At 54.8% G+C, this 13298-nt stretch overlaps 3 protein-coding genes across 8 annotated transcripts; 2 read left to right on the forward strand and 1 right to left on the reverse strand.

Annotated features, from left to right (window-relative positions):
- Positions 1–365: 365 nt before the first annotated feature.
- On the forward strand, positions 366–4339 carry GPANK1 (G-patch domain and ankyrin repeats 1). 4 transcript variants are annotated; one of them, XM_070074245.1, is made up of 4 exons: positions 366–483; positions 977–1236; positions 1743–2478; positions 3747–4339. In XM_070074245.1, the coding sequence occupies exons 3-4, from the start codon at positions 1847–1849 to the stop codon at positions 4189–4191; spliced, it is 1077 nt and encodes a 358-aa protein (XP_069930346.1). In that variant the 5' UTR covers positions 366–483; positions 977–1236; positions 1743–1846; the 3' UTR covers positions 4192–4339. The 4 variants fall into 4 exon arrangements, with proteins under 4 accessions (XP_069930346.1, XP_069930345.1, XP_008260802.2 ...); XM_070074244.1 differs by having other exon boundaries at positions 471–709; XM_008262580.4 differs by lacking the exons at positions 366–483; positions 977–1236 and adding an exon at positions 491–709.
- Positions 4340–6781: 2442 nt separating this feature from the next.
- Positions 6782–9080, forward strand: C5H6orf47 (chromosome 5 C6orf47 homolog). Its single transcript, XM_008262578.4, has one exon. It carries the CDS (start codon positions 7579–7581, stop codon positions 8422–8424), a length of 846 nt encoding a protein of 281 aa, XP_008260800.2. The 5' UTR covers positions 6782–7578; the 3' UTR covers positions 8425–9080.
- A 120-nt stretch (positions 9081–9200) lies between these two features.
- On the reverse strand, positions 9201–13259 carry APOM (apolipoprotein M). Of its 3 annotated transcripts, XM_051854975.2 has the most exons (7): positions 13022–13259; positions 12419–12731; positions 10522–10676; positions 10162–10235; positions 9972–10070; positions 9698–9796; positions 9201–9321 (listed from the first exon to the last, which is right to left on the reverse strand). In XM_051854975.2, the coding sequence occupies exons 3-7, from the start codon at positions 10572–10574 to the stop codon at positions 9296–9298; spliced, it is 351 nt and encodes a 116-aa protein (XP_051710935.1). In that variant the 5' UTR covers positions 10575–10676; positions 12419–12731; positions 13022–13259; the 3' UTR covers positions 9201–9295. The 3 variants fall into 3 exon arrangements, with proteins under 3 accessions (XP_051710935.1, XP_069930349.1, XP_002714317.1); XM_070074248.1 differs by lacking the exon at positions 12419–12731 and having other exon boundaries at positions 13022–13210; XM_002714271.5 differs by lacking the exons at positions 12419–12731; positions 13022–13259 and adding an exon at positions 11043–11247.
- Positions 13260–13298: the final 39 nt, after the last annotated feature.

The raw sequence follows: 13298 nt of genomic DNA on the forward strand, positions 1-13298 counted from the left end.
CCGCTCTCCGGCCACCCTTCCCTCCCACGGTTACGGACCGGGTCACTTCCTTCCTCGCCCCCACCTCAAGGCGGGGAGACCCCATGTGCCGCTCCTAGGGACCGGGAACTCCGCGGGGCAACCACTTCACACTCACCAGCTGGACGGGGAGCGGGACCGGGGTGGGGGAGGGGAACAGCTGCTTCCAAAGAACGACGGCGACCGCTACAGCGAAGGCCGCGGACCCGACCGCGGCAGGCGAAGTCGGGTGGGGGGAGTGGAAATCGGGGAGGGTGGGGAAGAGGGCAACGCGCAAGCGCCGAGGGGCGAGAGCCGCGGTGGACGCTGGGAGATGGAGTCCGCTAGGGCGAGAGACCGGCGAAGCGAGGGAAAAGCGAACTACGAATCCCAGGACAGCTCACTCACGACCCTCGTGTCGCGAGGCCCCCGAGGACGCGGCTCGGGGGCGGGGCACAGCGAGGCGCCACCGGAAGCGGAAGCCAAGTAAGGCGTTCGGGGCCAGGAGCCTGGGAAATAGAGTCGTATGCTCACTGGACTGAGGGGCCAAGAGGGGGCGGGGGAAGAAGCGAGGCGAGTCGGGTCGCAGACGTTGCCCTCGGGGACCCTCAGTGAGCCCTGGCCAACCCTCCTAGTTCTTATCAAGTCGGGCACGGCCTTGCACAGGAGAGCCCCACGTTTTACCCTGAGCTCGGGCCTTCTGAGGTGGGAGGTACGAACGGGCTCCGTGCTGAGGGACCTGGGTCGGGTGTGTCTGTCCTGAGTTGAGCGTTATTGACAACCAGGACGGCCCGGTGCGCTAACCTGAGGCGGCGCCGGCCATCCTGCTGCTCGTCCCCTTGCACTTCTCCATTTCCTCCCAGGGCTTGAATGGGGTCTTCAGCTGAGGGCTCTACGCGTGCCCTTCGAACCTGCTCCGAGTAATGGTGAGGGGGTAGTGTGGCGTTATTTCATTTCACAACTTCTCGGCCTTCCACAGGTTTCCCTCCGTCTCAGGCACTTTCTTAAGCCAGAAGCTGGCTTCCCAGGTTCAGAAAATGAGCTTGGAGTGGGGGCCACGTTGAGGGAGGCGAAGGGCATTGTGGGGGCGTTATGTAAAAGCAGGACCCCCCCACCCAACCGACGGATCGTCCCGGGTCCTCGCGCCAAAGGGGCACGTGAGGCCCTGGGCATAAGCTGTTGAGAAGGTTCCAGGGCGGGAATCCGGACCCGGCACTTTGCGCACGCCTGTGCGCCCAGGTGAGGCGGGGTGCTGTTTGGTTGTTGCTATGCATGCGTGCTTGTGCTGTGTGGCTATTTGATTGTGCCAACGCTTTTGATTAGAATAGCGCCATTTTGCAGTATGGAAGCAACCCAGACTGCACCGTCCCGAAGTCTTGAAGTCTTCCCGAGAAGCGTCATGACTTCTCGGCTTCCTTTGGGATGAGGAAACCCCAAAGTAGGATCCAGGAAGATTTAAAGGGCCAGGCTGATTTTTCGTGATGGTGTGTCTTACGGGATAGGAAAGTGGTATTGGAGAGGGGCTAATATTTGTTGTTGGGGGAAGGTGGAACTAAGACCTCAGGATGACTGCCTGGGAGTTTTCGTTATTAACCTTTAACAGTAGGCAAAGTGTGTTATCGTAGTGTTCTGTGTTTTCATCTGAGACCTAGTGCCCTTAGGGTGTCACGTCCTAGATTGTAGGGTCAGTTTTGGAGGGGCGAAGATGGTTTTGATTTTAAGGCTGTTTTTCCTGTTGCCCACAGGTCCCTGGAGGTGGCTGTGGCCACTGCAAGGGCCACTAGGAAGTTGATTTGTCTGTCTCATCCTCCCCTGGCCCAGCCTCATTCTCTCAGTTCTTGGAAAGGCTATGTTCAAGCCCTCCCTCATCTCATTCACCCCAGCTACTGACCCCAGTGACCTCTGGAAGGATGGGCAGCAGCAGCAGCAGTCACAGCCTGAAGAGCCAGAGGCCGCCCTGGATGGGGCTACTGCCAGAGCTTTCTACGAGGCCCTCGTCAGGGATGACAGCAGTGCCCTTGAGCCCAAGGCACCTCAACCTGAGCCTGCACAGGAAAGAAAGAGGAAGAGGAGAAGAACTATGAGGGAGACAGCAGCAGAAACAGGGTCTGCAGGAGCACCGGAAAGACATGGACAGTGGAGATCCCCTGAGGCCGAGGACAAGATGACCCAGCGGATCCTGAGGGCAGCCCAGGAGGGAAACCTGGCAGAACTGCGAAAGCTGTTGGAACCCCATGAGGCAGGGGGAGCTGGAGGGAATATCAACGCCCGGGATGCCTTCTGGTGGACTCCCCTGATGTGTGCTGCCCGGGCGGGCCAGGAGGCTGCTGTGCGCTATCTCCTGGGCCGTGGGGCTGCCTGGGTGGGCGTCTGTGAGCTGAGTGGCAGGGATGCTGCTCAGCTGGCCGAAGAAGCCGGCTTCTCCGAGGTGGCTCGCGTGGTCAGAGAGAGCCATGGAGAGACAAGGAGCCCAGAGAACCGGTGAGAGGCCCATACCCACTTTCTGTTTGCTCTGCCCCTTCTAGCTGCTCCACAGCAGAGGCCCCAGAAAAGAATTGAAGGGGTCTCTGCATCCTCCAATGTAGGTTGATATGGTAGTGTAGTAGAGTGCTTATAAGCATGAGTTCCTGGATTTCTTTTATTTTTTCATTTTTATTTTATTTTATTTATTTATTTTTTTGACAGGCAGAGTTAGACAGTGAGAGAGACAGAGACAGAGACAGAGAGAAAGGTCTTCCTTCCATTGGTTCACCCCCCAAATGGCCGCTACGGCCGGCGTGCTGCACCAATCCGAAGCCAGGAGCCGGGTGCTTCCTCCTGGTCTCCCATGTGAGTGCAGAGCCCAAGCACTTGGGCCATCCTCCACTGCCTTCCCGGGCCACAGCAGAGAGCTGGACTGGAAGAGGAGCAACCGGAACAAAATCTGGTGCCCCAACCGGGACTAGAACCTGGGGTTCCAGCGCTGTAGGCGGAGGATTAGCCTAGTGAGCCGCGGCGCCGGCCTATATTTAATTTAAAGATTTATTTATTTATTTGAAAGTCAGAGTTACACAGTGAGAGAGAGGTCTACCAGCTGCCGCAGCAGCTGGAGCTAGGCCGATCCAAAGCCAAGAACCAGGAGCATCTTCTGGGTCTCCCACGAAGGTGCAGAGGCCCAAGGACTTGGGCCGTCTTCTACTGCTTTCCCAGGCCATAGCAGAGAGCTGGATCAGAAATGGAGCATCTGGAACTCGAACCGGTGCCCATATGGGAAGCCAGCACTGCAGGCAGTGGCTTTACCTTCTGTGCCACAGCACCAGCCCTGAGTTTCCTGGATTTAAATCCTGATTTCACTTACTTGCAAGTAATCTAATGTTCAAATGCCACCTCTTAGTTTTCTTGTCTGAGAAACAGGGTAATAACAGCACCCTTTTCACAGGGTTATGGTTAGGATTCAATGGGTTAACACATGGGAAATGCTAGAAATCTGTGTGAAGTGCTGGAACAGTGTATGCCTCGCAATATGCAGTATATAAATATTAACTAACCAGGATTATTCCTCCCTTGCTAGAAACTTGTGAGGCCTAGATAACCATCTCTTCTTGCAACCAGCTGGGTCCCTCACTGCTCCATAGGGAGGAAGGCAATTTTTTCCTTAGAAAAGCCGGAAAGATTCTGTCTTACCCCTCTGGGGCTTCAATAAAATACCCTGCCCCATCTCTACCCCTTTTTGTTTCCCTTGCTTTTAACCCTTTTTCTTTTTTCTGCAGGTCCCACGCCTCTTCTCCCCAGTACTGTGAGACCTGTGATGCCCGTTTCCAAGACTCCAACCACCGCACATCTACTGCTCACCTGCTGTCATTGTCTAAGGATTGTCAGTCCCCCAACGTTGGCCTTGGGGTGCCCACCACCAGCCCAGGTTTCCAGCTGCTATTGCGGGGAGGCTGGGAGCCAGGAATGGGGCTGGGACCCCGAGGTGAGGGCCGAGCCAACCCCATCCCCACTGTCCTCAAGAGGGACCAGGAAGGATTAGGCTACAGATCACCACCCCAGCCCCGAGTCACACACTTCCCAGCTCGAGATACCCGGGCTGTGGCCGGAAGGGTGAGAGGCCCTCGGGTGGCTACACTGAGCCGGAGGGAGGAGCGAAGGCAAGAGGAACGGGACAGAGCCTGGGAGCGGGAACTGAGAACATACATGAACCTTGAGTACTGACCTTGATCGAGCCTGGCCCTGGCCTACTGCTGAAGTCTGAATTGGTCCCTGGCCTGGGCACTTTGACTTGACTTTCTGGGATCTGGCCAGGTACAGAACTTCAGTTTTTGATCAGTGGGCTGAGTTGAGAAATAAATTAAGCATCTCATCTCTTTTGGTTTATTCATTTTTCTGGAAGCTGTTGTGGGGAAACCGAACAGAAGTCTAGGGGGTCACCCATAAGTCTCAGCAGATCCAGAAGCCTTTCCAGGTAGCATGGTAGGTCACCTGACTGCCTGTCTGGGTTCACTTCCAGGATTTGGGCCCCCTGCTGGTGATGCCCCACCCATTCTTGCAAACAACTTGACTCAAGAATTGCCAAGCTCCATGGCAAGACTTGCCTCCTTCAGAAAGGATGCTCTGACCACTTCAGCCAGTTGAGTCACTGATTTCACAAACAATAAGTTCATACACTATGTAAACAAATAGGGGCCAGTATTGTGGTGCAGCAGGTTAAGCTGCTTTTGATTGGCATCCTATATTGGATTGCTAGTTCAAGTCCTAGCTACTCTGCTTTTTTTTTTTGACAGAGTTAGAGACAGAGACAAAGGTCTTCCTTCCATTGGTTCACTCCCCAAAAGGCTGCTACAGCCAGCGCTGCACCGATCCAAAGCCAGGAGCTTCTTCCTGGTCTCCCATGTGGGTGCAGGAGTCCAAGCACTTGGGCCATCCTCCACTGCCCTCCCAGGCCACAGCAGAGAGCTGGACTGGAAGAGGAGCAACCAGAACTGGAACCCGGCGCCCATATAGAATGCTGGCACCACAGGCAGAGGATTAGCCTAGTGAGCCACGGCACCGGCCCCTGGCTACTCTGCTTTTGGTCCAGCTTCCTGCTAATGTGCCTGGGAAGGTAATACATGAAGACCCAAGTATTTGGGTCTGGTACCCATGTGGAAGACCAGGATGGAGTTCTTGTCTCCTGGCTTCAGTCTGGGCCAGACCTGGCTGTTGCAGCCATTTGGAGAGGGAGCCAGCAGATGGAAGAGATCTCTCTCTCTCTCTCTCTCTCTCTTTTTTTTTTTTTTTTAATGTTTTATTTGAGAGGCAAAGTTACAGAGAGAGGGAGAAACAGAGAAAGGTCTTCCATCTGCTGGCTCACTCCCAAATGGCTGCGATGGCTGGAGCTGGGCCAATCTTAAAGCCAGGAGCTTTTCCAGGTTTCCCATGTGGTTGCAGGGGCCCAAGCACTTGAGCCATCCACAATTTTCCCAGGCCATGGCAGAGAGCTGGATTAAAAGGAGTAACTGGGGCACATACAGGCACTGCAGGCAGTGGCTTTACCTGCTACGCCACAACACCGGCCCCATCTCCCTCTCTCTCTCTGCCTTTCAATTTTTTTTTAACAAAACAATACAAATAAAAGATACTCTAATCAACAAGAAGTTCACAGTTGGAGGGGGAGACCACTGTGTGACCAAATACTGTAATTCATGGTGATTGCTGCTCTCTCCACGCAGTGCTGTCCAACGATAAAAATAAAGATGACAGCAGCTAAGAAAGATAAAGACCTTGTGAACAAATCAGGGCAAGGCCAAAAGCTTTGCTGAGGTCCAGTGACAGAATTCTGGACAAACTAACCCAAGCTTGTTTGACAAAGCTACTTAGGACAGACTGCAAGGAAGTTCCGAACTATACATCTACACTCCCAGCTGTGGTCTCTTGAGGAAGATGATCAGCAACTTCCTGGCCAGGGCACCCTTCAGGAGAAACCCCTTAGGAAGTACTTGTCAAAACTGGTTTCAAAGCACAGAGCTCAAGTGATTTACACCAGAAATACATCAAAGGTAGAGATGGCCTAGCTGCTCATGAAGATGTATGAACAGGCCCAACCAGTTGTACATCTGGGAAAATAAAACGAATAAATCAGAAGTGTTTATACTAATGCCTGGTGGGAGGGGAAGTTGAGAAAGGTCCCCAGCCGCCCGAGGAGGTGATGGGAGTGGGTAGGGTCTTACTGGACAAAGCCTAAGATTTTCCAACCTGTATGCTGATGAGCTGGGACCTGGGCTGGCTTCCCAAGTCTGGTAAATTGGGGTTCACCACTACCTGAAAATTCCTAAGAACAGGAAGAGCATGCTTTTTATCTAGACTTCTTTCCCACACTCCCACATCCTCCCACAACCCTGGCTCCCTTGTCTTGGTCATCCCAGGTGCGAGGCACATGAAGAGCTCGCTGTTGAATCCCTGCACGGAGGGACAGGGAAAGGTTACTCGGATTGTAGGACTCCCCTTTCCTCTTCCGGAGATGCTTTTCATGAAGTCATGGACGCAAAATGGAGGAGTGGTGGGGGATGTGGGGAACTCCAGTGTAGGGGCTGCAGGGGCGGTGAGTTTAGGGGAGCACTGGAGCCTGAGGGGCTGGGGGGCGAAAGTGAACTGGATTTACGCTCACCCTGGCTCTCGCTGCAGTCAGCAGGCTCTGCGCGCTGCGCCTTGGTGCGCAGTGGCAGCGCAGGGGCAGAGGGGAGGTCGATCCACAGGGTCCGCCCCGAAAGCTGCGGGCTCCGCCCCCGCCTGTCCCTCCGGTCCCGGAGCAGCTGCTTCCGGGCTTTGCAGCTCCCGCGGCTCCGCGAGGCCGCGGCCGCGACGTTGGGCCCAGGAGGCCGCCCGCCCCGCCCGCACAGTGTCTGGACGCCTGGGTCCCAGGTAGGCCCGCGTTGAGCCTCGCGGCTGGGATCTCCGAGGACACCGGCCTGACCTTGCAGAGGCCGCGGCTCCACTGCGCGCTCGCGGGCCGGTCGGGCCACTTTGTAGGAATCATGGGTCCCTAAAGCAAGGGACAGACGCTGCCGGCGGGAATTTTCTGTATCCGCCGTCCCACTGCCCAACAAAGAGACTTCCTATTCCTCCAGCTCCCTTAGGGCAGCAGTTTGAGACTTCAAATCCAGTAGAACCTAGGACCACCGGCCACCTTCCTTCCTTCTCGGATGGAGCACTGCCTCCCCAGATTCGGGGGCACCTTGGGGCGTGGCCTTGGGGAGTGAAACTTGGGGAACCGCTGGGAAGGAAGCTGGACGCACAGAGTATGCTGTGGGGGTGACCCGGGCCTTGTCAGGGCCTGAGACTCTTGGAATCCTGCGTGCCGGGCAGTAGTGAATGCGTGTGGGTGTGCGCACGTCCCTTCCTTGCCTGAACACTGAAAAGGAAACAAGCCTCTGCCACGCTTGCGGCTGCATGACCTCAGGGTGGCGAGGAGCCGCGTCAGAATTCAGAGGACAGAGTCCCCCAGTGGACACTTGCTCTGAGCTTGAGAGACTGGCTTCTGAAGAACCCCTGAGAGTCTGAGCCGTGCTGAGAATCGCCTCCTCCCACCCACCCCACAATCTGGAGGCTCCTTACACCCCAGCCATGTTCCTGCGACGGCTGAGTGGTTGGCTGCCTCGTCCCTGGGGCCGCCGGAAACCAGCAAAGCCTGACTCAACAGCCCCAGAACCCAGATGGGTGGATAGCTCTCCTGAGAATTCAGGGAGCGACTGGGACAGTGCCCCAGAAACCATGGGAGACGTGGGGCCTCCCAAGACCAAGGACTCGGGGACACCGAGGCGCTCTGGAGCAGCACCAGAACCAAGCAGGGAGCCCCGAGCTGAGCAACTGGGGAGCAAAGGGATGGATTCCCTCCAGCGGAACAAGGCTGAGTCCGAGAGACTGGAAGCTGCAGGGGCTTTGGGAATGGATCCCGTGGATGCAGGTGGCACCCGGAGACCTGAAGAGGAACTGAGTATTCCCGGGCCTGAAGCTGCAGTGGAGAACGCCAGCCGGCATCAGCAGCTGCTGGGCTGGCTGCGGGGGGAAGCTGGCGGCCCCCCGCGGTACCTGGGTGGCCCAGAGGAGTGTCTGCAGATCTCCACCAACCTGACCCTTCACCTGCTGGAGCTGCTGGCCTCAGCCCTGCTGGCACTGTGTTCACGGCCCTTGCGGGCAGCTTTGGACGCTCTGGGCTTGCGTGGACCACTGGGCCTCTGGCTACATGGGCTGCTGTCATTCGTGGCTGCCCTGCATGGGCTCCATGCTGTGCTGAGCCTACTCACCGCCCATCCTCTGCACTTTGCCTGTCTCTTTGGCCTCCTGCAGGCCCTGGTGCTGGCTGTCAGCCTCAGGGAGCCCAGTGGAGATGAAGAGGCCACTGACTGGGAGGGTGAGAGGTCAGGGAGGAAGGGAGAAGAGCAAAGGGGAGACCCGGGAAAGGGGCTGTGACCATGGGGTGGGGGCACAAGATAAAGACAGGGTGGCCTTTAGGATGGGGGTGTGTGTGACCCAGACTAAGCACAGGGACCTCAGGGATGGGAAAGAGACCTTGGAGTGCCAGGGCTCAGGGCCCCCTTCATACACAGGAGAGAACAGAGTGTCTATGGACACTGGGGGGATCACCCTTGGATTCACCAGCTATTGTTACTTTTTTGCTTTTACATTTCTCCCACCTGTTTTTCACCTCCACTTTTTAAAAGCAAAAAAAAAAAAAAAAAAGTGTGGTGGAGAATGAAGACCGAATGGTCTTTTCTACCTTCAGAACTCCCCAGAGGCGGGACAGATCTCTGCAGAAGGAGGCTGGGAAGCTGGCTGAGAGAACCAAGAGATCTCCTGGACCTTGGGATCTGAGCCAACTAAGGAAGAGTAGCACTGCTGGGCCGGGGGTGGGGGGTGGGGGGCCTCGAGGGTCTGGACAAGTCCCATCTGGGACCCGATCTGGTACTCGTGGAGCCAGAGGGAGAGGGGATAGTGCCAGCAGTATTGACAGGAGGGACAGCTCTGCCAGGCATTGTGGGGAGAGTGCTGGAGCTTGTCATCACCACTCACTGAGCAATAAATACCTGTGTCACACTAAATCCTAAATACACCACTACGAAGTGAGAGTGACCATGCCAGTGTCCTTTCTGACGCCGTCCAGCTCCAGGGTTAGGTGGCAGAGGGTCCAGCGGGGAAACTGAAATGGAGGGCATGGGATTGGTGTGTACAGACATTCCAGAATGAGATGAGGATTGAAACTTCGTCTTTATTATTCTTGAAAGGTACTTGGGAGTCTCCAGCTTCTCTCAGCTCCCATCAAACTGGTCTGGGGGCATGGATGTCAGTTACTGGACAGCTCGCAGGGCTCTGTGATGGGAGGAGGGAGAACATCAGGTGGCAGAGAGAACCAAGGTTGTGGGTAACGTGGCTAGGGAGAACGTATTCTTCCATTGCCTTGCATCAAAGAAAGGGTCCTGAGACCTTGCCCACTTCATGTCTGACCCTCTGCCTTTCTTACCCACTGCAAACTTGGAAACCTCTGAGTCACCCACAGCCCATCCTGGGAGCCACATCCCTCTGACGCCATCACAGCCTATGACAAATGGAGCTCTCAACATAGTCACTCTGAAGGTGGCAGCCCTTGGCTGGTGTCTTTTGGTGATACCACAAGCCTGCCTCTTGCATCCAGCACCCCCAGCAGCCTTGGTGAGTCCCAGTCCTCTGTGTGTCTTTAACCCCTCACCTTGATTCCTGGGAGTCAGTAAGAAGGCTTTGGAGTCCAGGCAGGAGGTCAGGGACTGGAATTCCTCCACGCACTTCTCGGGAGGGTGTGGCGAACGATCTGCAAGGGCGGGGTGGGGCCAGACCAGTCAAAGCCCCCGCCTTTCAGCACCGCCCCTGGCAAGGACCTCATGGCAGCACCCAGCCCTTCCTGGGAGGATGTCACAGGGCCCCGGGTGAGATGTTCTGCAAGTCCTCATTGCCCTCTGGCCCTTCCTGCCTTGCACCCCACTCACTGTAGAACAGAAAGCGCTGGTAGCCCTGGCCCGTCTCTTTGAGCATGATTCCCCCTGGGCACGAGCTGGAGAAGAGCTCCGTCTTCATGTCGGGGCGGCCTGTCAAGAGTGGGTGGAGGCAAGTGTGAGGAGGGAGACTTGAAACTGAGTCTAGGGGGCTGGGGGAGGGGGAGGACTGGAGAGAACCAACCTTCAGTCCTGAGGTTTGTGCTCCCTTCAGTCAAATGGTAGATCCACTTCCGGGGCACACAGAGTCCATTTTTTCTGCAGAAGTGGGCAGTGGCAGACAGGACCTTAGACCGAGTGTCACCTCAGCCATACGGTACCAGCCTCTACTTGTTCCATCTTATTCCTCCTGGAAATCTAGCTCCCTTTGGGTTTCATGCTAACAAGGCGTGGTTAGACCCATCTCTCTCCAGAAGGCACTGCCAGAACTAGAGGATTCAGTGGCCAAGAATACTGGCTACACTAGCCCCAAAGCCCAGGCCTTGCTGGGCGCTCGCGTTTCAGGCAGAGTGCACTCAGTGGTGCCTCTGTCTGCACCACTCACGTGCGGATGGTAGCACGAAGCTGGAGCTGCATAGGCGCAGAGCCTGCAGCCATGTTGAAGACAATGTTGTCCACAAGGTCAAAAGTTGCCAACTCCTCCTTGGTGGGAGCTGCCCCTGCAATAAAGTACCACTGGCCCAGGTGCGGCTCTGGAAACTGGAGAGACAATGAGGGAAGCAAAAGTTAATGAGTCCAGCGCTGGAGCCAGCGGTTAGCAGAGCAAGACTTCAGGTGGAGGGACTGGCTGCCTCCCTCTGCGCAACTGGGGGTTGAATTCCTGACAAAAAAAAAAAAAACCACTAAATGACTTCCTCCTCGCCCCCACCCCCCAAGTCAACCTGGTTCGCCACCCCTAACTCGGCCGAGTCTCCACGCTGATGGCCACTGGACTGGTACTTTTCTCCTTGCTTTCATCATTCCAACCCTCGTCCCTTTCCCAATCTGGCTTCTGGTGACTCTAGGTCACCCACTGAAGCCCCTCTAAACCACCACCAGAAGGTATCCCCCATCCTCAGTCCATACCTCCTTCCCATCCACTCCCAGAGTTGTCAGCTGACTGTGCTCCGGGCACTGATAGAGGGAGTTCAGAATGCCATAGAGGTAGAGCACGGCTGCCCAAATCCATTGGAACATCTTGAGGCAGGAGGGAGCTGCGGCTTTGCGACCAGTGCCTTAACTGCTCTCTCCACTGCTGGTGGCTCAGGCCACTCTGCTTTCAGCCCCCTTGCCTCGACCCTTGACCCCTTCACCTGCTAATGAGTAACTTCAACCTTGTTTTCCAGCCCAAGCCTGGATTACCTAGTGTTTGGGCCTTCCTCCCCCTCTTCTTCATACAACCAGTCCACGATACAACCTGGTATGTCCAGGGTGTCTCACGAGTTATGGGAAGAGCCCAGTCCCACACATAGAAGCCCACAGTTTTTTAACCCATGCCTGAGCTGGATATTGGCTGTGTTGTGCAGCATGGAAAAGAGGCTTGACTGGGATTTTCATTCATTCACTTAGCTGTTTTCTGAGCCCCAGCTGTTTGCCAGGAACTAGCTAATCTGTGGGGATACAAAAATGAGACACAGTCCCTGGCCTTGAAGTCAGTATAGGAAGAACTAGCTGTGTAAACAGATCACTGCAGTGCAACCTGATAAGTGCCAACAGGTATGGACCAGTTCCGCGGGCATGGTGGATTTCTCCCTAAAGTTTTAACTGTGGACACAGGATGTATACACCTTGGAAGGAAAAGTTTCAGGACACACAAGTTCATTCACTCAATGTTTATTACAAGGGGGCTACACAATTTAGTGATTAAAGAGGATAGACCTTTTGTGGCTGGCAGAGTGAATTCTAAACCCAATTCTTAGACCTCTCTTCTATTTGGGATAATTTTATTTAATCATCAATCTCACAGGATTGAAATAATGCATATGAAGTCTTTAGCAAAGACCAGAAAATGGTTAAGTCCCAAGTTAAATATTCAGTATAACAGTAGTATCTGCAGACTACTTACTAGTTTCTGGTGGGTAATCTCTGAAACCATAGGCACTAAGGGAAGAATGGTGACGCTGTGGTCACTGGGTTGTGCTGAGGGAGGAACTGCTGCTGAATGACCAGGGCTCCATTGCCAAATTACTTACTACCCGCGGACTACGACAAAGATTTACTCTGGGACTTGAGGCTTGCTATGGACTTGTGATTTACTGTGTAAACAGATCACGGTTTAAAAAAAATCAAAGCTAAATCCGAGCGAAGGGTATATGAAAGTTCATTTTACTAGTCTATTTTGGGGGTAATGCTTTGAGATTTCTCAAGAAAAAGCTAAGATGTAACAATTTATTGGAGCAGTAACGTCGAACTGGGCCCGTGTTTGTCACTTCCACCACCTAGGTTTGTCTAGGCGTACTCACCTATAAAACAGATGTTAGTACCCATTTCCAAGGTCAAAACTTTAAAATATGTAAAACGCTTATTATACTGGCTGGCACACTGAGCAGGTGCTTATTTAAACTGAACCAGTCCTGGGATCTGGGTATAAACTACAAATCGCAGAAAGACGTGGGGGAAAGGGGGCGCAGAGAAGCGGTAGTCCCCCCACCGCACCCCTGCGGAAGCCCCTCGGTGGCCTTTCAATTCTCCAAGGTCAAGGTCTCCTCTTTCGGTCCAGTCGGGTTCCATCGCGACAATTCTCAAACTCGGAAAACACTTCTCTTGACAAAAGTCCTGAAAGACAGCGGCAGGCTTAGCCTTCCTACAACATGGCGTGACTCCCTGGCCGCTCACTGCCCATGACGAACAAACACTACGTTCAGTCCGCAAAACGCCCCAACCGGCACAAGCGAGCTCCGGCCCAACGACGCAACCGCACGGAGAAACATCTCGCGAGCCGCCCCCAACAGCCTACGGCAAAGGTGACTTCCGGAGGCGCCGGAGCAAAGGTGCCGTGAGGACGACCGCGAGACGCTAGGAGGCTTAGGTGCCTAGGACAATGCCGCCTAAAATTCTCCGCTTACCAGGATTTTAACATAGGTTAACGGGGCAAAATCTCCAGGCTCCAAACTCTAAGGTCTACACGAATAGTTCGTAGTCTCTCTTGAGGCAGTGGCAGTCTCATCGGGCAATTTTTTTCTTCAGGCATTTATAGTGGCCACCTCAACCCCCAATCGCTGAAGCGCGCGCACAGGGGAAGTAACCACCGCCAGAGGGGGTGGGTGGGCGGAGTTTAAATGTGCACGCATGCGTAATGAGACTTAACGCAGGCGCAGTACGGTCCCCGGGCGACGACGGCGG

Source organism: Oryctolagus cuniculus, chromosome 5, assembly GCF_964237555.1.
Source record: "Oryctolagus cuniculus chromosome 5, mOryCun1.1, whole genome shotgun sequence".
Taxonomy (NCBI): Eukaryota; Metazoa; Chordata; class Mammalia; order Lagomorpha; family Leporidae; genus Oryctolagus; species Oryctolagus cuniculus.

What these genes read in the sequence shown, in the direction of transcription:
- GPANK1 (XM_070074245.1), top strand. Translation starts at nt 1,847, where the DNA reads ATGTTCAAGCCCTCCCTCATCTCATTCACCCCAGCTACTGACCCCAGT. An exon ending in ACAAGGAGCCCAGAGAACCG is followed by an intron (nt 2,479 to 3,746) that starts GTGAGAGGCCCA and finishes TTTTTTCTGCAG; the next exon opens with GTCCCACGCCTCTTCTCCCC.
- C5H6orf47 (XM_008262578.4), top strand. Translation starts at nt 7,579, where the DNA reads ATGTTCCTGCGACGGCTGAGTGGTTGGCTGCCTCGTCCCTGGGGCCGC.
- APOM (XM_002714271.5), bottom strand. Translation starts at nt 11,153, where the DNA reads ATGTTCCAATGGATTTGGGCAGCCGTGCTCTACCTCTATGGCATTCTG. An exon ending in TGGGAGTGGATGGGAAGGAG is followed by an intron (nt 10,677 to 11,042) that starts GTATGGACTGAG and finishes TTGTCTCTCCAG; the next exon opens with TTTCCAGAGCCGCACCTGGG. An exon ending in CCAGCGCTTTCTGTTCTACA is followed by an intron (nt 9,797 to 9,971) that starts GTGAGTGGGGTG and finishes CCGCCCTTGCAG; the next exon opens with ATCGTTCGCCACACCCTCCC.